The 23,019-nt window shown below is 37.6% G+C and overlaps 1 protein-coding gene across 2 annotated transcripts in view; it reads right to left on the bottom strand.

Moving 5' to 3' along the window:
- The window catches only part of SLC2A9 (solute carrier family 2 member 9), a gene marked incomplete at both ends in the record, with an annotated part of 106,676 nt that overhangs the window by 28,996 nt on the left and 54,661 nt on the right, over nucleotides 1–23,019 (bottom strand). For both annotated transcript variants that reach the window (XM_082316175.1, XM_082316174.1), the window contains 2 exons: nucleotides 10,721–10,796; nucleotides 12,630–12,731. In XM_082316175.1, coding sequence (XP_082172301.1) covers nucleotides 10,721–10,796; nucleotides 12,630–12,731 — 178 coding nt within the window. The remainder of the gene's footprint in view (nucleotides 1–10,720; nucleotides 10,797–12,629; nucleotides 12,732–23,019) is intronic.

Here is a 23,019-nt window from a genome sequence, read left to right as displayed (position 1 = left end):
TCAGTCCCCATTAATCTGAATAATGTACCCAAGTCACTTACACAGCTTTTGAATAAATCAATTTTTCACGGTTACATGAAGCTCTAAAACACATAGGTGCATTTTTCCAGCAGTAAATTTCTTAAGTGTTGGAGTTGTGAGCCATCAGCAAGTAATTAACGATCATTTAGGAAAACATGCTAGTTCAGGTAAGAGGAGTGCTGTCAAGTGTCAAAGCAATCACATTTTGAAAGCTTCAATTAAGATAATTTGTAAAATCTATTGTTAAAGGGATAAAGTTCATAAATTTTCCTGCTGCTAAGAACTCCATGTGTCATCTCCAGCAATTCCTTTATCCAACAGGTACGCTTACCTTCAAAATTCTAGGGGTTCATTTTTCTTTAGAACTTCCACTAGTTATAAAGAATTGAAATCACTTCTGTAACAGAACTGTTAAAAGCTATGCATTTACTTTTTAAAGACAGAAGTATTCAAACAAAACATAAAACAGTTATTAATCCCAAAATATATGTTGAATGACACTGTATTCAATATATTCAAGGGGCATGTTATCTTCCCCCCAAAGAAATTCAGTGAAGATGTGGCCAGATTGAAAGCAATTCTAGTTTTATTTCTTAACAGCCCCAAACCTTGGTTTGTTCACTGAAAGGCAACCAAAAGATAAATTCTCATGTGAAGCCCTTAAACTTCCCATCCTTTCATCTCCTTGGCTTAGTAGAAGCAGTTGAAAATACTCCTGCCCCCAAGCGTAGGCAGGAGCTTTTTCCATTGCTAGAGAAAACCAGAGAAGGAAAGATAAATTGGATCTCCTGTTGCTGTGCTTCACAGCCCACATAAATTAAAGCAATGGCATTAATATGGCAGGCCGTGATGGCTGGCAGCTGGGAGGCTAAAATGCCAGCCCTAAGGCTACTTGTGTTGGATGGACAGTAGTCTGCAGCAATGGAGTGGCACAACGGGGTAGGGGATGGGGCCAGAGATCACTCACCAAATCTTCAACTGAGACTGGTATGTATTGCAGAATAATTATGTATCTCCAGGTTATTACGAGTTCCTGAACTGAATTGTAACTCATGTTTGGAATATTTAACTGCTTTTAGTGCAGCATGTTTTAAGTCTACTGTTGTGCCCACAAAAGCCTTACAACTATCAACAAACCAAACCTTTTCTTAAATACCCAGGAAAACTAAAAGTTATTTCTGCACAGATACCTTTCTTATCTGACGTGGGAACTGTTTGACGTTATCAAAGGATGCTTACCTGCTGGAAACACTGTAAAGGCTTCTAGTTAACAGAATAAAAGACATTTTGAAAATTAACCTAAACTTCCAAATCTACCACTTTTTAATTAAATATAGAGCGCCATGAGTTTATTTGTTTTTTTAACGATGCACTTTTCTAGTACAAAGAGAAGTTTTTTTCCACTCAAGTAAGCTCCAAGCTCTTTCTCAAAGTGTAGGAGAAGAAAGTGTACTAAAAGAATGCCTCTGTGGGAGGCCACGAGCATTAGAAATTCTTACGTCCCACTCTATGTGGAGAAGATAACACAACATCACACAAAGCTTCTGTAAATGCCTATTTCAGGCAATAATACTGATGCTGCCTTTCATTTCAGTACTTTTATGTCTACGTGTGTGCCATCACACCTTTGTCTGTTTCACATCCAAGCGATTTTTTTTCTTCCCTGATGGCATTTCATATTGAACAAACCTCATGACTTTCAAAGTGACCCTTTTACCACAACTGCTCTGCTGTCAATCCAGCTGCATGTTGGCATTCAGAGTAAGAGCACAGGCTGATTTAAACTTTAAATATCAAAATATCTTTGATACACCTCAGGGCACAGCAGTGATTTCCTCCGAGTTTTCTTTTGTTTACTTCATAATGTCAATTTAACACATGCTGAATATACCATTATCATGCTTCTATTGTGTCTGTATTCAGCTGTGCTAGGAAAGACTTCACTCACTCCATAAACCATGATAAGTATTATAAAACTCAATTATAAGACAAAAGTCTCAAAAAAGATACAAAAAGTAAGTGAAACATTTTTCTGAAATGGTCTGGTTTGTTAATGTTTCTTAGCTGCGCCTGAAAATGCAATTGCTATAAAAAGCAACAGTTGAAAAATGAAGATCTCACTACCATAAAAATACTATTTTTTCAAATTCCATCGGAAAGTGAATTTTATTGATTTCCCTTTTCTGTGATGAGATTCTGACTGGAAACATACCACTGATCTGATTTTGTCATCCTTATGCATACTGAATAGGAACTTAGTTTAAACGTAGGAATTGAAGCAAAATCACACTGATTTACATTTGATCCTATTCACACTAAATTCAACCTTACACAGACTCCACTGAAGTCAGCAGGACTTCTTCTGAAGGGAAGCACCACTCATCCACAGAAATACCTACAGCATTTAGGACCAAAATAACTACTTCTAAGACATTACACAGCACACAATAGTAAAGTCAAATGCCCTGAAGCTACTATGTAAGGACTAAGCAGAGACTGCTGCTTGCCTCTCACTGTAGCACCACAGATTTAAAAATAGCAGCTATTGACATAAATCAAGTCAGGGGTTGCGTGCTCTATGTAATGACCAGCTATAAGATCCTCTCTCAGAATACGCTCATCTTTGCAGACACATGGGCTTTTTGACAAATGGAAACAAAGAAAGACTTTATACAAAGAATCAAGCATCTCACTTAGGGATAAAGGAAGACCACAGGACTTGGAGATAAAGGAACACAGGATCAGATTGGATCATCTGGTTCAAACCCAATCTCAGCTGTTTCAGGCAGCATTTCATACAGACCTTTTAGAAATTTATAAAACTCTTGTGTTTAGTTTCTCCTTTTGCTGTTTCCATTGAGAAGCTGATACAGAGCTCAGCTCCTCTAGTGGATAGAAGTTTTCTTCCAGTTTCTATTCTAAATTTATTCATGGCTAGCTAGCACCTAGGTTTGAGTTTTTGTTGTGATTTTCTGCAGCAACACTTGCCTTCAGCTTATTTTCTCTTCTCGGTGTTATTCTCCCTTTCATGCATGTATTTAGAAACAGAAATCATATTCTCAGTCTTTTTTGTTAGAAACTATAAAGTTATTCTGGATTTCTTCACATAAAAATCTATTTTCTTCACCTTCACCATAGCTGTTTGTTGCAGCCTTCCTGGCAAACTGCTGCATGAGCAGTTCTGTGCTCCAACATTCAGCTCTAAGTCATCATCTCAAAAATGACATGACACATGACAACACAATAAGCATTTCTCACATTATGATACAGAGAGACAATTCATGACAATATGATGCATTAGGTCTCTAAGCAAACACGTAAAAGAATGTACATATAGAGTGTTAATATAAAACAATCTTTCAAATGACTTAGATAAAATATAAACAGCTATGGAGAAGTTTTCCATGTGACACTTACACATACCATTCTTATACTCTCCCTTAGCTAACTGGTGTTTTCAGACATCCTTAAATCCTCACCCTGTTCCTGAGTTTCTAAGCCTCTTTTTCTCTCCAACTACCTACTGTTATACATGTCCTATTACTAGAAATGAGTAAACTGAAAGATGAAGTGAGATTTCAAACAAATCACTAATCTCAAACTTGGAAGTGCTACCAAAATAACACAAATTTCCTGCACAAACATGGCTTGAGTTATGAAAATCAAGCAATGGGTATAAAAGCAGCTCCTCAGATTTCTGGAACTTCCCCTAGTATTACAGCTTGTAATAAAAGCTCATTTTTCTCCTTGCAGAGGACTCCAAGGAACTCCTGGGGAATGTTCCCTGGAAGGGGGAATGTTACTGCACACCTGCCCGGGCGCACGTGTGACTGACCTCCCTCCCAGCTACAGTGGTCGAAGGAAGGGCAACACACTTGTGCTACACAAACACCTTTTACAGGTCTTACTGCAACAATAGGGTCTTGGGTTATTTCGACTTATTTCCAATGGTAAAATAAGTCCAGTGCTCCAGTTCACTGTGTTTCCAGAGCCACCAAATATGCAAAAGTTTGATTCAAAAGAGACAATATTTTTTCAATTTCCAAAAGAAGGTGATAAATGAAGGATTACTTCAAAGCCAGGTATATTATTAAAACAGTCCACCTCCTTCCACCCTTTCATTTAGTTAAAGACAGGCATCACATCTAACCTCCCCCACCATGATTTCCTTTCTCATCTCTGCAGCACTGCCTCCTCCATTTATCAAAACTGGATAGAAGGATGTTACACTTAAACAGAATATTCTTCTAAGGGAGAAATATTAATAAATCTCTTCATACAAAGATAATGCATGGAAATGCTTTATGCCAAGTTTCCGAAGTTCTCAGGTCTCACTGTATCTTTGTCATGCTTATTTCCATCGGGAAGGTTATCTGGAAGTCCATGCCAACATTGCTGTAATCCCCAATTAATCAGTTGATTGTTTTTTTCCCCTGCATGTTCCACCATCTGGGGTGAATCTCTTGACACGTGGCAGAAGAGCCATTCTCTGGTTCAGAGAATGAACATTTAATTGTTCTATACAAATTGGAACAGCATCAAAAACAAAAACTGAAAGACCCTCATCCCAGAATACATTACAGCCTCTCTGGCAGGTGGGTCACATCCCTGCAGGCAAATAAGGAAACTGTCCCTGGATTGGACACATTTTGGGTCAGGTGGTGGTGGTGGTGGGTTGTTTTGGTTTGGTTTGTTGTTTTTTTTTTTAAACTAGTTTGGCTGGTAGAGAAAAGGGGTCAATCTCCAGCAACTTTATAAAACTATCTCAAATCACCCAGGGCACAGGCATGCATATAGATATTTTTCAGTTCACCCAGCAAAATAAAAAATCATTCATTTGCACAGCAACTGTTGCAAAGGCACAATGGATGAACTGGGAACTCAAGTAAACAGATAAAAATAAGCAAAACCTACACTTTTTCTGTTGAAGGCAGATTTTAGTGTGGTTCTCCTGAAAACCACATTCTGCAAGCACAGTTCAACCTGCTTCAGTGTCCACAAAGAGGCAGCCACACAGGTTTAATTGAGAAAGTAGGGATAACTGCTGTTAGCTTTTCCTTTTCGCTTAAATACTATCTAAGACAAGGTTAAAGAAGGAAGGCATTTCGCGCGTACCTAAGCCCATCTATCACTACCCAAATTTCCAAGGAGTTGCACATTATTTACCCACTCAGTAAAGGCACTCCAAAACAATGAGTTTGCTCATGACGCCTAACCCGAACAGCACAAATGCTTTGTGGAGATACTGAAAATGTTCTCTTACTATTTTTCTGTGATTTCTTTTCTCTATTGGTTTTTTTTTTTTTTTTGGCTTGTCGTCTCCTTAGGAGCCAGAACCAATCCCCTCAGTCCCTTCTATTTACTCTTTGCTGGATGACAATTCTTCAGTTGAAATGTATCATATATTTATTTCAGGTCAAATGTGTGACCAAGAAAAACATTTCCATGAAGCTTCTGCCTTTTTCTTTAAGTGAAAACCGTAAAATTATTTACTAACGTGTTCCCATAATCAAAAGTAATATTGGAAAACAGTATGTTTCTCTGCAACCAAATACCTTCACTCGTGTATAATTAACCAAATGGGCACAATGAAGCAACTGTCTGGAACAGCGTGGCTCCTTAATCTATACAACAATAAGCGATTTTTGAAGGGTATTTTTCTTTCAGATCATAGATTGACTATCTTGAACATAAGGGCCCGTTTAATTTTTACTAAATGCATGGAAGCTTTCTGCTCTTTGTCTTTTGATAAAAATGATGAAGTACCAAATCACACACATGCCTGAACGTACCTGTTGTTAGCATTACTGTTTCAGTCTCTAGAAATATGCCTGAAAAACATCTGTATGCTGAAAAGCCAAGTTCAGAAAAATGAAATAAATAAAAAAATCCCACAGTTTATAGTAACAGCTGATCCTAGCTGTAAAGGAGCAGATGGGACTCATCCATATGCTATCAGAAAGTGGGAGACCACACAACATCTAAGCTATCAAGAAAGTATCAGATGTTCTAACAGGAGAAAAAATATTCTATTTTTAAAGGCAATTTTATGCTTTAGAAAGCTATAGCAGTATTTTTATCAGCTCAATTCCTCACATTATTTACTGTTTTCAGGTGGGATAATTCTTCCAAGTACCAACAGCTCAATGAACATAAACTGAATTCATCCTAGATGAAGGCCTGTATCTGCAGAATCATTACAAACCATTTGGGATTTACTCTGAAGAATGCTGAAATGCTCTAAATAACTAGAGACAGAATTAAATAAGATACTAAGCATTAGTAATACCATGACAACAGTGATACCATGACAATAGTACCTTTTTAACCAATATAAATGAATGATGCTCAGCCTTCTACAAAAGGCTAAACACATTAAAAATCTGCAACTTAATAATAAAGAGTACGCATTAATTTTCTTGGGGATAAACCTTTTTACTGACCAGAAAGGTGAAAAAGTTATTCCTAAACTTTTGCCTTGTCTTGTTAAACTACCAGACTGCTGCAAAAGAATACTAGATATTGAAGTGTGAAATTTTCCTGCAAAAGGGGTGTCACAAAATATCACTGAGAAGAAAGCAATAAGAAATAGCCATTCAGTCTGGAAAAATCTGAGGTGATAAGGTAAAAGTCTACAAGATCACAAGAAACTTGAAGGGGGAGGAAGGGGATCAATTGTTCTGCTTCTTCCAATGCAAGACCTAAAGGGCATCACACAAAGGAAAACAAAGGATGTCTTCATGCACATGAGAGGTAGTAGACACGTAGATTTCTTTGCTAAAGGGTGCTAAAATTTTGCACGGTTTCAGACAGAGAATGAAAAAATTCATGGAAGACTATGAAAATCTTGGAAACTATGTCCCAGGAAGACCCTAAGCTGAAAAAAATGTGTACTGGTTCTGGAGAAGTGTCTTTGCCTGCTTGCCCTGTTTGTACGTTTCTCTAGACACTCTCTAACAGCCACTGCATTGGAGATGTGTTCAAAACTATGTTCTTTCCTACTTACTTCCTCTTGCTAAAACTCTAACATTAGTAGGAAATAAAAGACAAGGTTAATTTTCAGCAGTGACTTTCCCATTAAAGGAAATTATGTTTTTGTGTACTGTGACACTCCACTGGCATTGCACACTTCCCTGAGAAAAAAATTAGTTCCTTAGTAATAGGTATGATATATATGTATGTATGTGCCATATCTGTCACATATAGGGTATCTTAGTATAACTGTCACAGTATAGTTTTGAACAAAACAAAGCCAATTTTAAACCAGTTAGTAATTGCTAGTGAGTAGCACTTGCCCTGTCTAGGAAGATCCAGAAATACAGATTTCCCACTGGACTACAGAGAATTACAGAGTTCTGAAATAAAAAAGCAGAAGTACAAACTATTCAATTTAGATCTTTGTGTAGCAATTAAGGACTCAAAATCCTTGGTAGCCTGCTCAACTGTCTATAAGCAAAAAGCTTTTCCTTATAGTCATTCTGCATCTTTCTTGTTCCAACATATGCCTTTTGTCTCCGAAGCGTTCCCACGACACAACACCAACAGGAGCCTGGCTCTGTGGTCGCAACACCCACCTCAGAGGTACTGGGGCTGCTCTTAGGTGCCCACAAAGCTGTCTCTTCTCCAGGCTGAACAAGTCCAGCTCACCCAACCCCTTCTCACAGGGCTCCTGTCCCTGACTTGGTGACTCTCCAGTGGACTTGCACCAGCTTACTGATGTCCTGCACTGGGGGGTGAGGGTAAAACTTGGCACAGTAATTGCACTCAAATATTGAAGTTGTGCCTTGTGATACAAAAAGCAGTGGATGTCTCACTTTTTGTTAATCCTTTCTGTGTTCAGAAAAAAAATATATATGCTCTCTTCTCATTTATCCGTCTCAGAATGGAATAATGGAAGTTGCTTTCATATTCTGAAAGAGAACTGCTCCCAGCTAAGAGGTAGCCAAGTAGTTTAGATCTCCTAAGCCCCACTGAACAGAACAGAAAAGTTTCACTGAAGATAAATCTGGCTCCACTGAAGCCAGCTAAACTATTGCTATTGATTTACAGAGGAACCAGAATATGATTCTTCACAACTTCTTCGCAACAGCTGAAGTGTCAATTAACAAAATTTTCATAAAAAGCAAAGCAATGTTCAATGCTACTGAGGTATTCCCACTATTGTTAGGTATTACAAATGTTTGAACATACACAGGTAAGGTGGAGAGGCCAACTAGGTAGCTACTGGTACAGTATTAATGTTCTTTGGCTTTAAAAGCAATGAGCACAACGAAAAACACAAAAGAAGATTTAATTTTAAAGAATTTCTGTAGAAAGCAAGTAAGTAATATCAAACAAAAGCTGTTTTTCTGGCACGTATCTGCAGACACTGCTCCAAAGACAGTGCAAAGTACAAAAGAAAATCCTGAATAGCATCGGTAAACGGAAAGAAGCTAAGTGAAGAAAACCAGAATCCTTTCTGAAGAATGGTGAGGTGAAATAGAAATGTAGAGGGTTAATCTTAATATGCTGAAAATACAGCACATAAGAACATATTGATCTGCAAGTTCTAAAAATCAGTGGAACATGTCTGTAATATGGAAAAAAATTATAACTTGTTTCAACAGAGTTTTTTAGAAAAAGCAAAGGTAGATGTTGCAAGCAGCTGCACTTCCTTAAATTGTCTGAGCTACTTAAAACACTGCAAGGGAAGTTTTCAAGAAGTTTCAAGTCACCATTTGACTTTCCTTAGGTATTCAAAATGCCAGAGCAGTTCTATTCCACAGAATTCTTCTTTTAAAAAAAATATCTCAGTCTAAGAAACATATGTCTGCAATACTAGGGACTTAGCTGAACCTGAGATTTGTCCTTACAGAAGGACAAAGGGATTGCAAGATTGTTTGCACTATTTGCCTTGCAAGAAGAGCTGGAGGTGAGGAAGAACAGTCTTCATAGGCCACCTACAGTCCAACGTTAGGAGCATTAATGACCCTAGTCAACCCTTCTTCCAGTCAGCTACTATATGCAAAGGAATAAGCACAGATTAGTGACAAACTATTTTCCCAGAAGCAAGGGGAAATGGAAAATTTTGATCTTCTTCCCATTTTCCTCTGAAGTAGCATAATTTTTCCTCAGCTTTTCCAAAAGAGGATTCACAGCATTACAGCCATGTTTCATTAGAGTCACATGAAACATCAGCAACTTTTTCTTTCCCCAAATAAACCACAATCAATTAATTAGATCACTTCAGTGGTGAAGATGTATAAACAGTTGATTAATGTTTAATGTCAAACTCTTTATAAAGAAAAAGAGGCAATAAATGGTGCATGAAAAAACCTGAGAACTCAGGGGACCAGAAGTCTTGCTTTCAGCATTACAGCAGAACACCTGTGAAAAACCTCCTAAAAAGCAGCTGATTTTTCCCCACTTTTGTGGAGAACAGCATGTAAGACAATCTTTGAGAATTTAAGCACTGTTTTGACATCTTATTCTGAACGTGTACTGAATTTGGACTAAATTCCTCTTTATCTATCTGCAAATAATTTTTGTTAACATTTCATTATTTGATAACTTGCAGGATCTGATTCTGATCAAGTATCTGAAGGCTAGAGCAGCACTGTTTAGAGAAATACTACACTCAGGTAAGTATTTGCATATTATGCATATCTATTAAAATGAATTTTCCAAAGACATGATGCAATTAGAATCACAGGATAAACTAGGTTGGAATGGACTTCTGGAGTTCACCCTCTGGTCAAAGCAGGGTCAGTTGTTCATGAACTTGTCCAGCTGAGTTTTGAATAGCTCCAAGGATGGAGATTTAAAGGCCTCTCTGCGCAATGTCTTCCAGTGCTTAACCACTCCCAGTGTAAAATTTTTTCTCTTCTATCCAGTCAGAATTGCCCTTGCTGAGACTTGACTGTTGCTCTTGTCCTTTCATTCTATACTTCCGAGAAAGGTCTGGCTTTATTACTTTTTTTTACCTTAAACATGTTCTTTGTTAAAGCAAATGAAACACAAAAATTACAACCTGGGAATACTGGATTTTCTATAAAGTTGTATCCACCTCTAAGTAATCAAAACTAGGCTGGGGAAATAGGTGTGATAAACTCATTACAACCTACCAAAACAGTTACCTGAGGGCATCAGATTTGAAATGTATGCAGTCAGTAAAGAACTGTCAGACAAGAAGTAGCTCCACCATCAGGACATCTACCTTTTACTTCATCTTCCTAAAGAGGGTATGTGTAAACCTTCTTGCACAGCACTTCTCTGTCTTTGGAAAGGAAGAGAAAAAAGGAACCACACACAACTGTCCCCTTCCTCCACCAGTGTCCAATTTGCATCTTACTGGCATTGAACTGCTAACACAAGCATTGATAAATAAAACACTCAGCTTCCAGTCTGAGTGTTTGTTATAGATTTACAAAAATCATAGAAATCCTACAATAATAGCCAACATTTTAATTTGGTACTGATTACAATTTAGGCACTAGTTCTCAATTACGCTGACAGCTAAGTGGGAATGCGTGTGTTCATGGGTTTTTTATCGAGAATATTGCTATCACTTTGTGTTGCTATCATCTTTTACTTTTAGATCCCTTGTGGTCATCAGATAAGGCTAAAGCAAAGTTCCCTACAAGCGATTTGTTAACATAGTGTCAGTGCAAAAATACCTGTGCTTTGATGTACAAAGAAACATGAAAAAATATAGACATACCTGGTCCAATGCAGAACGATGCAATGATTGCAAGGATGCAAAATATACTGAGGTAAGGAAGCCAATGCACGGTTTTCTGGGTAGATAAAAGACATTCATGGTAAGTATATTGTACATACCAGCATTAAAAAATCACAGATAATAGATAGTGTTTTCCACTATTCTTTCTCTATTTCAGAATTTAGTCTAGGATTACTTTACAAAATCACAGTATTTCTGTAGAACTTTATTAGATGATTTGTATTAAAGGTCTTGGTCTCTGTGGAATCCCTGCGGAGAAACACTAGACAAGCTTTTGCACCACAGAAGTCACAACTCTGAAAGTTTACAACTTTTCGTGCTAAAGTTCAAGCCATCCTGGAAAAGAGTTTTTCTTTCCATTGAACAGATTTGGCACCTCCATCCTCCTCAGGTATTTCAGCTATGTTTAAAAAGAGCAACTACGATGGCCCACAGAGCTTCAAAGTTCCCCAGTTAAAGGCTGGGCTGAAGTCTAGACACGACAGGCTGCCTTTCGGTAGGACAGCTGTATCTGAACCTTAGCAAAGCACATGAAAGCCACAGTCCAGGGATTTTAGCCATAATCTGACTTTGCAGACAAGGAGGGCCATGTGTGCAAACAACAGGTACAAGGAAAAGAGAACAAACTATAAATGGTTCTTTAATGGAATTGTAAATGGAATAATTTTGGAGTTCTCATCTGAACTCTGATCCAAGGTCTCTAAAGGCACTGAGAGAGAGAAGGTGCAAAACCAAAGTAGACACAAATTCCCCTGAGATCAAGCCTATTTGTACCCCAGGTCCTTTGTTCAAAGCAATACCTAATTTCTTATACTTAACAGATTGAGACACTTCTGAAAGGAACTAAAACTGGAAGGCACTCAAACTTCAGAGATTTACAATAGCTGAAGGTCCTCATGGGTCAGACTAGGTTTTAAAAGATTTGGAAGAGAATTTTTTACTGTTTACTTGCAATAACATTCTTCTGGAGAACTGTCTTATAGTTGTCATGACAGGTATGTGAAGTAAAGCTTTATTGTGCTGTACATGCAGGTAAGTCAAATAAAACTTTGCAATGGTGTGGCATACACCTGCTAGTCAAACTGACTTACTGACTCTCTTCAACCAAGAAACAAGATCTGAAAAGTCAAATTAATGGCAAGACACAGGAATCAACAACAGCAGAAAAACAACTTGATGAAAGACCGCCCAAAACCATGCCATTGCAGACTGTCAATTTTACTTCTCAAAAGCCCTTAGGAACAGAAAGAAACTGTACCATTATGAAAATGGAAGCTAAACAAGGAAAAATGACTCAGGGTCAGTATTTAGATTGGTTTAATAATCCTCCTCTGACCATTTGAAATAACTGGGGAACTGACTGCTAATAACACCTGAGAACTTAAATGCAGATGTTCTGGAAAGGCTGTCTTTGTATTTCAATAAAAATATCAGAAAAGTAACTTGAAAGAGACAGCAAACATGGAAATTTTTCACTACTGGAAAAAAAACATCCAAGCCTAAGAATAAGAATGATATATAAAGTACGAAAGAAATCTCAAAAAGACTGCATTACAAAGATAAAAACACAGAATATGGGTAAACTATTTACCCAACTATAGGTAAAATTAATTGTCTTCATAGTAGTCCATGATATGCATGAATCTTTGAGTTAAGGAGACTGAACGTGACAAAGCCCCTATGGCTTTTTAATGCAAAAGCTGCTATGGCTAACCATAGTACATCGAAACCAAGAGATCACAAAGAAACAAGAGACCTTCAAATCCTTATGTCAAACTGATTAAAAGGACTGGCTTATGTAGGAATGCCGAGGCAAACAGGTGTCGAGCACCTGGTGTTTAAAACAGGCAAAAGAGACAGTAAAAATACATAGTGACTGTAGTGTTACCTGTAAAGTCAGAGAGACGGTGAGCACTGCGAAGAAGGCAACCATCAACCCAAAACCCCCAATGAGAAGAGGCCTGCGTCCAAGCCGTTCAATAACTAAGCCCTGGAAAACAAAAAGTGGCATTTGACTTTCTTGATAAAACACTGAAGAACTCAGACCATGTAATATGTTCTTCTAGTAAATATGAACACCAAAAATAAAACCATGAGAGTCGATTTTGTACTATTCATCAGCTATGATGTTTGTAATTGTGTTCACAATTACGTTTACATAATTCGACCTCTTTGAAAAAACAAGTCAGCACAGCATCCTTATCTAAAACCACTGAAAAAAATGGGAAACCATCAAAACCAGTACTTGTTAATAGTTTTATGCCTGGATTTCCTCCTACAGAAAATATATGACCATATTGATAAGAAAAATGTGCAACTGGCAAATTCAACTTTAATATTGTTAGCGTGGTAGATTTCAAAGTTACAACTACATAAAACTTGTTCTGTAACAATTTAATAGTAAAACAAGGACTGTACATAAGCTACATAAAAATAATTAATATGATGATAACTACACAAAGTTTGATTTTTTTTCTTATTTCTTGTTTATCTTTTTAGGGAGAAATAACTCTACATCGGTTAAACTGCTCACAAATTTGCACTAAATGCCTGTAACAATGTTCTTAAAATATGTAATTTTTAAATGTCAAAAAGTTCAAACTTTTTGACTATTTCTTAATTTCAACATCTCTCTGAATTTAAGCTTAAAAGGCTTAAAATTTAAGCTTCAAAACTTTTTAGCATAGATTAAATAATTTTTTATTAATCTAAAATTTATTTTTAATTTCTTTTTTGTCCAAACACAGAAAAAACATTTAGTCGTGGTCTAGGATAGTTAATGTAATTGGAATAGCCAGATAAAACAAATTCACCCATCAGAAAACTTTGCTCACATAGGGGATTGTAACACTGATACATGTGCACTCATGCATATTTTGAATTTATATTTAACACATGAAGATAAATCAACTTCATTAAAAGCAATCACGAAATCTGAATACTTATCTGCTAGAGCAGAACACAATGAAGAGATTCTTGAAAAGCTGTAACATGGAACTGTCTTTTCTTCGCTAGTCTGACTCATTAAAATAGGCTAATATATATATTTTAGATCATAACATCTAATGTACTATTCCTGTTGATAACTACTATAATTGCTAATTACGATTGGCTTTCTTATGAGAAGGACAAAATAATTTCATGAAGCCTGAAAGGTACCACTTCAAATAACCTGAAGTCAGAATCACACAAGTGTGTGCCACTTCGTTATTTACTGGAGACTGAAATCCCCCCTTTCACACCTCCCACGAGCAAAAGATAAAATGAGCAACTAAAATGAGATCTGGAGCAATACCCTTTATTCGGGGAGACAATGCACAGTGCCACACTGTAAGCATCTAGACGAAACGTGTTAAAGGAAAGCACAAAGTCACCCAGGGAAGAAACGCCTTCTGTGCCAAGCACTTCTCCCACAGCATCAGGTTCACCAGCAGATTTTAGGACAGGCTTCAAAACACGCCAACCCTGCACCCTGCCGAACCGGACTTCCACACCGGAGACGCGCACTGTGACGCTGCAGAACACGGAAGGTAGCTCTGGTGCAAGCTTTAGCGTTCTTTATTTCTTTAAATGAGGAAATATACTCATTTTGACAGTTTTCACAGCTTCCATAATAGAATTTATTTCAGAGCCATGTTTAAAATAGACCCGTACTGATGTTATTAACATTTCACACTGTGCTTACGGGCTCCAAATGTTCCAAAACTGCAACTGCTGTACCATCAAAACTTCTACAAGATGCCAAGTATTTTCCACTATGATTAATGAATCCATCTTGCAAACATGTGGCCACACATGCATTTTACCAAGAGACATTTTTTATGCCTAAGAAGGATGAGAAGTTATCTGATGTGTCTGTAAGAAGACAGAGACCTCTGCAATAGATACTTCACATGTAATTGAATACAAATTACATGTTCAGCAATAGATGCTACACATGTAATTTGACATACCAGGGAACTTCCCTTATTTTTTTCAATTCTGGATTGGTGGTCATGATTAAACAATCTTGGTGTTACACCAGCTGGTGGGTTTTGTATTAAAATGGGGTAAGGGATGAATGTTTCTCTTAGAGAGAAAAAGGTTCATAGATGGCTCTGATATGGAGCAAAACATGGGAAAAAAGTGCTAGATGGCTTCTGGTTGTAAAACTCAAACCCTAGTAAGGGAGGACAGTTTGGACGAAGCCCTCCGAAAAGATATATGTATGCACTTGTGCCTACATGCATTGAGAATAAGTAATCTGGACATATTTGGGCAAATCTAGGTGTGCTGGTGAGGAACTCCCAGTTTTAATTGAGAGCAGCGAAGCACATATACAGTTAAAGTAGACCTGTGGGCTCCATATCCTTTTTATAGAAAAGAATAATAGTTTCTAATACATTTAAATTCTTTTTTATTCAGAGACTATTCAGGAAGAAATAAAGCAAATCCATGTGCAGTCATTCTCTTCTCTGAGCTGATGCCAGGTTTCCCTAGCATTCATCATCGCTATTTATTTAATACAGTAGCAATGAGGAACTTGAATGCTTCAGGTTCTGGGCACTGCCTGCAGTTTCTGCCCCAAAGAATTTACAATTACAATTCTTGGCGACATTTCCTGTGATTTATGGAATGGACCAACTTTGTTCACTGGAAAAAATGAGCAGCAACTTTGTCCTTATTCACAGGGATGCTATGATGTACCAGAATTGCTGGGAATCGTATAATCATTTCCAAAGTTGATAGGAAGTTAAGTACACTGACAACACTAATAAATCTAGGAAATACAGACTCGGAAGGCTTCTCAATTAGACGTGATTAACTTGCACAGTTAGGGGGAGAGAAATGCCTACTTCTGTTTTAAAGCTAAAGACACCTCTAATTTGTTCAAATGCGTGATCTACGTATTGTATCACCAGTTCCAACCCAACAAAACACATCTGCTTATGGCAGCGATTCCAACGAGGCACACCAGTCTGTGCTGAAATGGGATACTACACAGAATCAAGCTCATGAAAAGCCAAGCGCAACAATTAAAACCATGCTCCCTCCCTCGTTGTAAATTATAAAGCTGTGGTCTCCTGAAAGGCAGCATGGGTGTTTGCAAACACATGGGTCTATGGCTTTGCTCTTCAGGAGGCAATGCAGAAACATCCCAGGGCCACACTGGCAGATCAAAGTTGTTCAACTGGGGGCCAATCCACAACAGAAAAGCCTCTCAGGAGGCACCATCTTTCATCAAGGCCCAGAAGGTTTTTTGAATCATTTAAGCGCACAGATGCTTCAACAGCCAGTCCGTCAAGCTGTTTAGGTCAACAGTATTTCTAACTAAAATTTTATTTCTTTTTGAGGATTGCTTAAGAAAACCTATGACAATACATCAGTACTCAAATTTCTCTGCTGAATTGTTTGTTCCCCTTTTCTTGATGGAAAAAAAAAAAGCCCAGATAAACTCTGAAGTTTCAGCAAATACTTGAAAAGAATGGTCTAACGTGTCTTCTATAGCAGCAAGTTTCCCTGGTGAAAAAAAAGCTGCTTTTGAGGTTATAAACAGACAACAAATTCATTTTTAGTTATGATTATACAAATCCAAAACTTGTTAATTTGCAAAACCCACTAAGATGCTTATGACTCACAAGAAGTGGAAGATGATTCACCAGTTTTCAAGTATTTATAGTTCTGAATGCTCCACTGCTATGTGCTGGTAACTGTTAGCTATTGAAGACCTATAACAAGTCAAAATATACTATACGGTAGAGTAAATGAAATAACAAGAAATTCAGTATATGCTCAAGTACAGTCAAAAAAAGAATCTTATAACTGTTTTCTGTGATAGCACACCACGTTATTTGCCAAATTGTGTAGGCTGATACTTGTTTATGTGTGATCATAAACATGCATTTGTAGAAGCCTATACCCAGTCATGGTAATTAACACAGCCAAAATTACTGAAAATGTGTAAAAAAAATTCGCAACCAAAATTCTCTCAACACAAACGTTTGGTGATAATAAGGCAACTGATATGCAAACTAAGTTACCAGTTAACACAACTTACTTTTGTCTGGCAGGAAACACTTGTGAATAAAGTTAAAAAAGCAAATGTCAATCTTTTCACTTGAGTTAGCTGCAGATATCGGGGCTGACATGATGAAAGCAGAGTGCATTAAAAAAGATCAGACAAGCTTCTCTGGATAAAATGAATGCATAAGCCAGTCCTGCAGCCCAAATGGGAGGTCACTATTCCCCACTTATTTCCTGGCCTTAAATTATACTAAGAAAACCCTATTAGATTTTCTTGATGTCTCAACTCTGCAAAGAAGTTTGATCTATATGCTAACATCAAGAGTAGCCATACTTTTTTTCTCATGTATTTTGGATATAGGCTTGAGTAAGACTGTATGTCTAGGTTCAGACTTAATGTGACAAGCTAACTATGTGTTATTTCCATTTTAAATAGCAGGATTAAAATGGATAATCACATATATATCGCTGTCAGGTCTATTTATGACACATTGTGTAGTATCTTGCATCCAGGAAAAGGAGAGGAACAGAAGACTGAGGGTTACAAATTGGTTTTTGATTCATACTTTTATGTATATCCATTTACCTACTGTATGAATCAAACAGTTGTAAAACAAAGGAACAGGTTATTTTATTTAAGTATGTAAATTGGAATTTAGAGGCCTAGCACCAAGTTTGACCATGAGCACAACCTTAGATAAATCTGTGCGTACCCTGGCTCTCACATCAGTTTGCCTGTATCTGTGTTAATGCCGTAACAGGATAAGATCCTACACATCTTCTATAGTCACAAGGCTAGCGATTGCTATCAGCAAAGCGTGGAATTGATTGCTCAGTTTCTAGGCTCAGTCTGAACTACTTTGCAGTAAAGCATCCTTAATCAGCTTCACTTGGCAGTGAAATTTTCCATTCACAAAGAGGGTCTCCATACTCAATGCCTACCGGACCAGCATGACCAAGACACAGCCCAGGCAGGGATTCGCTCTAGCCGGCCACTTTCACCTCAGCAGTGCCTGGGAACAGCCCTTAGGGTAGCACAAAAAAACCCCATTACCTTATTCTTATTATGTCCCTGCAGTAAATTGTAGATATTTTTGAAGCAAAGTTCCTTCTCTTGATGATTTATTTCTTAAAAGCACTAAGTCTTGTCTTGTGTCAGGTTCATGTTATAAAAGCCAGCCTAGATCTTAGCCTTGATCTATGACAGATTACCATGGGTGGTGCTTTATTTTCTAACGATGGTATTTGAATGCCCTGATGCAGATAGAATAGACTGGGAAAAAACCTACTCAAAACCAGGTTTTTTAGTACTCAAAAGCAGGAGATACGTCTTTAAAACTTTCAATTTCTGAATGCATCCTGCAGAAGGATTTGTACTATATAAATGCAGTCTCTAACCCACTATATCTTGGGTCTTAGGAGTGGCGTTGTAAGGTAGACCTTCATAAGGAGACTTTTTTTCCTGGAAGGCACTACATGGTTACTTCAACACATGTAATCTTTGTTTATCCAAGAGCCCAACTGTAATAATATTATTAAGAAGGAATAATGTCTTTATCTAAAAATGATCCCATTGACCACCTGTGGATTAAGGTAGCATGCATTAACACAGCCACACACTGCGATTCACCCTGCAGTGAAAATGTGCCCACATGCACTCCGACCGTTGACAAATACCACAGTCTGCAAAGCTGCTTGGTCAGTATCTCTTTTTTGTACTGCTGATTCTTTCTGATTACATTTTGCCCAATACAGTGACATAAGTCTGAGTATTTTTCCACTCACAAATTTGCTCCATAAAGATTGCACACATTTACATTTGAGATCTGAAATGAGGATGAATTTATGACTAGGGAGTAATTAGTGACTCCCTGCATCTGAAAGAATTCAGTATCTTACATTCCAAATGAATCATCAAGTACTTTTTTGGATTTCACTTATTAGACATACTTAGCAGTGCTTTTGTAGGACTGAGCAAAGCATATGTAAATCATCCAAAAATTCATGCAATTGAAATCATGTATCGGCCAAACAAATTAGTGTGGTAGGCAATTTTGGAAGCCAACTGTTTGCTCATGTAGGCAACTATTTATGGCTTCTTAAAATTATAGATGATGAACTGCATAAATATTTCTCTTGGATAAAATTAGTGGTCTTCGGTGCCAAGTAACTTTTTCCACCCAAAATATGCAGTAGCATGTTGACTAAAGACTATTTTTTCACCTCACAATTTATTAGTTAAAACAAGGCTTTCATAATGATGATTAATGAAAATCTCAGAAATCTTGTGAGGTGATGGCAATGTCTGAGAGCACTGGATCTGGGCAGAGGGAGCACCTATCTTCTGTTATGCAGGGGGAAGGAAGACAGGGTCTGGCTTTCATTCCCCCCCCAAAACACTAGGATGAATTATTAACCGATCAAACAGTCTGACAGCAGCTAGAGGAGAGTAAGGTGATAAGAATAGTCAACGCAGATTTGCTCAGTGCAGATTAGTGTGATTTCTTTCACTGTTGGGGAGGAAGCTGAGTTGATAGAAAGAAAATGAAAAACATGATAGATTTTTACTTCAGTAATCCTTTTGACACAGTTCCACATGACATTTTGTATTTGTGCATATGATTTTTTCCTTCCCAAAGTGCAGTACTAGGTACCTTTCCTTGCTGAATTTCATCTTACTGATTTCAGGCCACATGCCCAATTTCTTACGATCTTCCATAGTTCTTGCAAATACTTTTGAGTTTCTCCCTTTGGAGAGTTTGGACAACACAGTCGATTATAAAAGGCTTTTTGTTACCTTTCCTGTATTATTAATGGATATTTTTATGATTAATTGACCCAGGGCAAACCACTACAGAATCTCACTTGATATTTTTGTGTGACAGTGAAGTGTTGATTGCTACTCTCCAAGAATAGTTTTGCAGTACGCTGAGCATCCACACTGTTATCATTTCATCCAGCCCACACCTACTCTATCTTACATTCTCTAATCTCAACATGAGGGACTTTTTCAAACAATATGTAGTTAAACTGTGAAATTCACTGCTTTAGGATTCTGTGGGTTCTAAAAACATACAAAAGTTGAAAAGTAACTAGACAAATTCAAAGGAAAAAATCTATCAAGGCTGTTGAAGACCAAGATATTACCTTCTAATTCCGGTACTCCTTGAGCAACAGCTTGTCAGGGTGAGGGGAGCAAAAGGGGAAAATGCCACGTTTGCCCCATTCTTGCACTCTTCCCTACTTACAGCCTATTGGGGATTATGGATAGGTGAAGGCTGATTCTGACCTAGCGCAAACAATGTCACATAGGACTGCATTAAAAGTCTCACTAAAAATCAGATTATAGAAAAACTTCCTAAGAACCCTTGAGCTGAAAGTATTTGTCACCCCATTTTTTCTCCTTGCTACGACTGGCTGTCACTGTAACATATTTCTTCCTGTTCTGAGCCCAGTGGAGCCACGGACTTTCAATGGAGATCTTGCATTACCCTTTGGATACCATGGAGGAAATGTGTTAGGGATGAGGACACTTACTGAAGTGTCCGGAGTACCCTTGTTTTAAGATGTGCCATGCCCTAAGCAGGGAATCTCTTCTTGCGTGTTAAGATCTATTAACATTAAAAGAAACACAGACCAAGTCTAAGAGCCCTTTCTCATGACATCCCAAAGCAGAATAACATAATTTCACCTAAGAAAGATGGCTTCCTTGACTTCTGTATGATAGTGGCAAAGGATTTCCTATATTCTTTTGTGGTCTACTACTAAATTATATTTTAACTCATTCCAGGCTTCGCACAGCTTGTCTCTGTCACAGGCTTTGGAAGGCACATTAGTAACACCTTGATGCATCACCTTATGGGAAATGCTTAAGGCATAATTTTCTCAATATAGTCATAGCTAGTCTCTTTCTGTGAACATTATATAAAGACCAAATGTGGTGCCACAGATGGCAAAACTGGACGTGGGATGCTTGCTTTGAATAACATTGCCTTTTGTTCTATGCTGGTTTCATGGGGCGGGGGGGAGGAATCTTTTCACACGTTTACTTCTGTCTCCCTTTCCACTCAGCCTGTTGCCTTGTCAGAAAAAGGCACTGGCAAATTGTTCTTTCTGTCCACTACGAGTAAGACAACAACTAAATTAAATTAACCTCAATTACTAAAAATTACAAAAACACCACAGTAACCAATCTTACTAAAGAATAACTAAGTTTGTGCAGTCCCGTTACTGTAGAATTTAAAGAACAGATTTCTAACAAACACGTATTTGCCAGGGAATGATTTAGGTATATTCCATCCAGCTTCAAAGCACGGCATCAGGTTAGATAACTTACTGCTGCAACATGTCTATGAGTAAGAAATCTATTCAGTATTTAGTTCCAGAGGATACCAAACTTCTTCAGAAGCAAACTGAAATTAATGGGCTCTCTCATTAAAAAGTAGCTTGTCTAGCCAGTCCTCTAAATTGAATCTGTGCTCAGTATAATGGGTGGAGAAGTCTACAATTAACCGAAAAACATACAGAAAGTTTATATCGTCTCCCCAGAGAGAAGCCAGGGCACCAAGTATGCAATGCTACAACACAGGTATTTCATGAAGTAAACTAGAAAGTGGTGGTGTAAGCAGGAGCTGCAGCCAAATTATATAAATGACAGGAAAATGATGATGCACGTGTTTAATTTTTCAATGTCTTGTTTATGCGGCTTTTGCTCAAGAGGAAGAGGGATGGAGCTGTAGGCAAAGCATGCTACTAGCAGGCATGTCAAGTGATGTGAGGCAACACAGAGCTATAAAAAGGATGGGATTTTGTTTGCCTTTCAAGGACCACATCAACATTATTGCTATTATGCTGCTGCTCCCAGGAGACACATTCAATGGAGACTTTCAAATTTTTCCACAGTTTGAATGATATTTTATCTCCTAAATATTATTTTGCTTCTCTGTGAAATGTATTTATTTCAATCTTTTCCTTTAGCATTTATATGGGGCTCATCAATGGATGAACCCCAACTATTCTTACTGAGGCACAGAGCCTCATGACCACCTAACATATGCATAATGATTGGAGATGGTACATGATTTCATTGTGGACCTCTCCAATAGCTATTTCATTTACAAGGAAAAAAACTCCACTTCTATTATTGATAGGAGTATCTACTGAAATCCTGGAATTTATTGTTAGTAAAATTGGGTTTCTGCTAGCAAGCACAATACATAAAAAAATACCAGGGAAATTAGGTTCTCCCCTCGCTCTCTCCTGCTTCTTCCTTTCTTCCCTCTGCGTAGTACATAAGACACATGCACCTGACTTAATAGTTAATGCTGTCAAATACATTTTTAAAAAAGAAAGGCAAAAAGAGCAGCTGAGAGGTTGGGAGTGGGAGGAAATCCCCCATCCTTAGTTCCAGGTATGAAAAAAATTTAGAGGAATTTACTTTTAGAAATGAGAAGCTGCAAAACCTTCAACTGAAAAAAAACACATTCATTTTGTTTTTCCTTTAAACAGCAGCAATGAAACATTTATGAAGATTACTGAAATAAAATTAAGGCTACAAAGCAGCATTTCTCTTGAACTGAAAGAGCAAACTTGAAGGAAGCATAGATATCAATGCATCAGCATTTCCAGAGGCACAGCAAGTAGCTTAAACAGAAAAAGTATTAAAAACACTCCTCTTGGGCATAAAAAAAAGTTACCACACATACCAGGAACCAAAGCAGACACATCCACTTCATTATCTATAAACTGTGTGCTCTGAATAAGCCCCACAAACTGATAGTATGGAAGGAACTGAAAAGATGCCAGACCCTATTTATAGAATGGCTTTAGCATGATGGAATCATCTCCATGTAATTTTCATCTGATTCCACAAGAGAGGGGCAGTATTCTTTACTTAAATCACTGGTAGAATTATCATTATTATTTTTACATATATCTTAAACAAAGAAGCATTTCTGCAGCATCACAAAGAAGAAATTGTAAGAGGTAGGGATTTCCATACTTCGCTATTTCCACCTATTAAAAAGAATGTCCCTTTAATTAAAAAAAAAAACCGCCATGGTTTACCCAAAAATAGATTTGTGGAAATTCACAAAGATCAGAAGAAGATCTTTGTGACCTTTGAGAGTCCTTATGTCCTACACTATAAGAAAATATACGTGATAGCTGGATTTAGTTTAACATTTTATAGGTCATAAGCAGTTGCTCTGCCCCTGGAAAGGATTTTTTTTCCAAAACCATTCTTCTGACATTTAAAAATGCTTGTGTGGTGTGTC

This window comes from Platalea leucorodia (assembly GCF_965183815.1).
Source record: "Platalea leucorodia genome assembly, chromosome: 6".
NCBI lineage: Eukaryota > Metazoa > Chordata > Aves > Pelecaniformes > Threskiornithidae > Platalea > Platalea leucorodia.
This window is presented reverse-complemented; position numbering and strand designations above follow the sequence as displayed.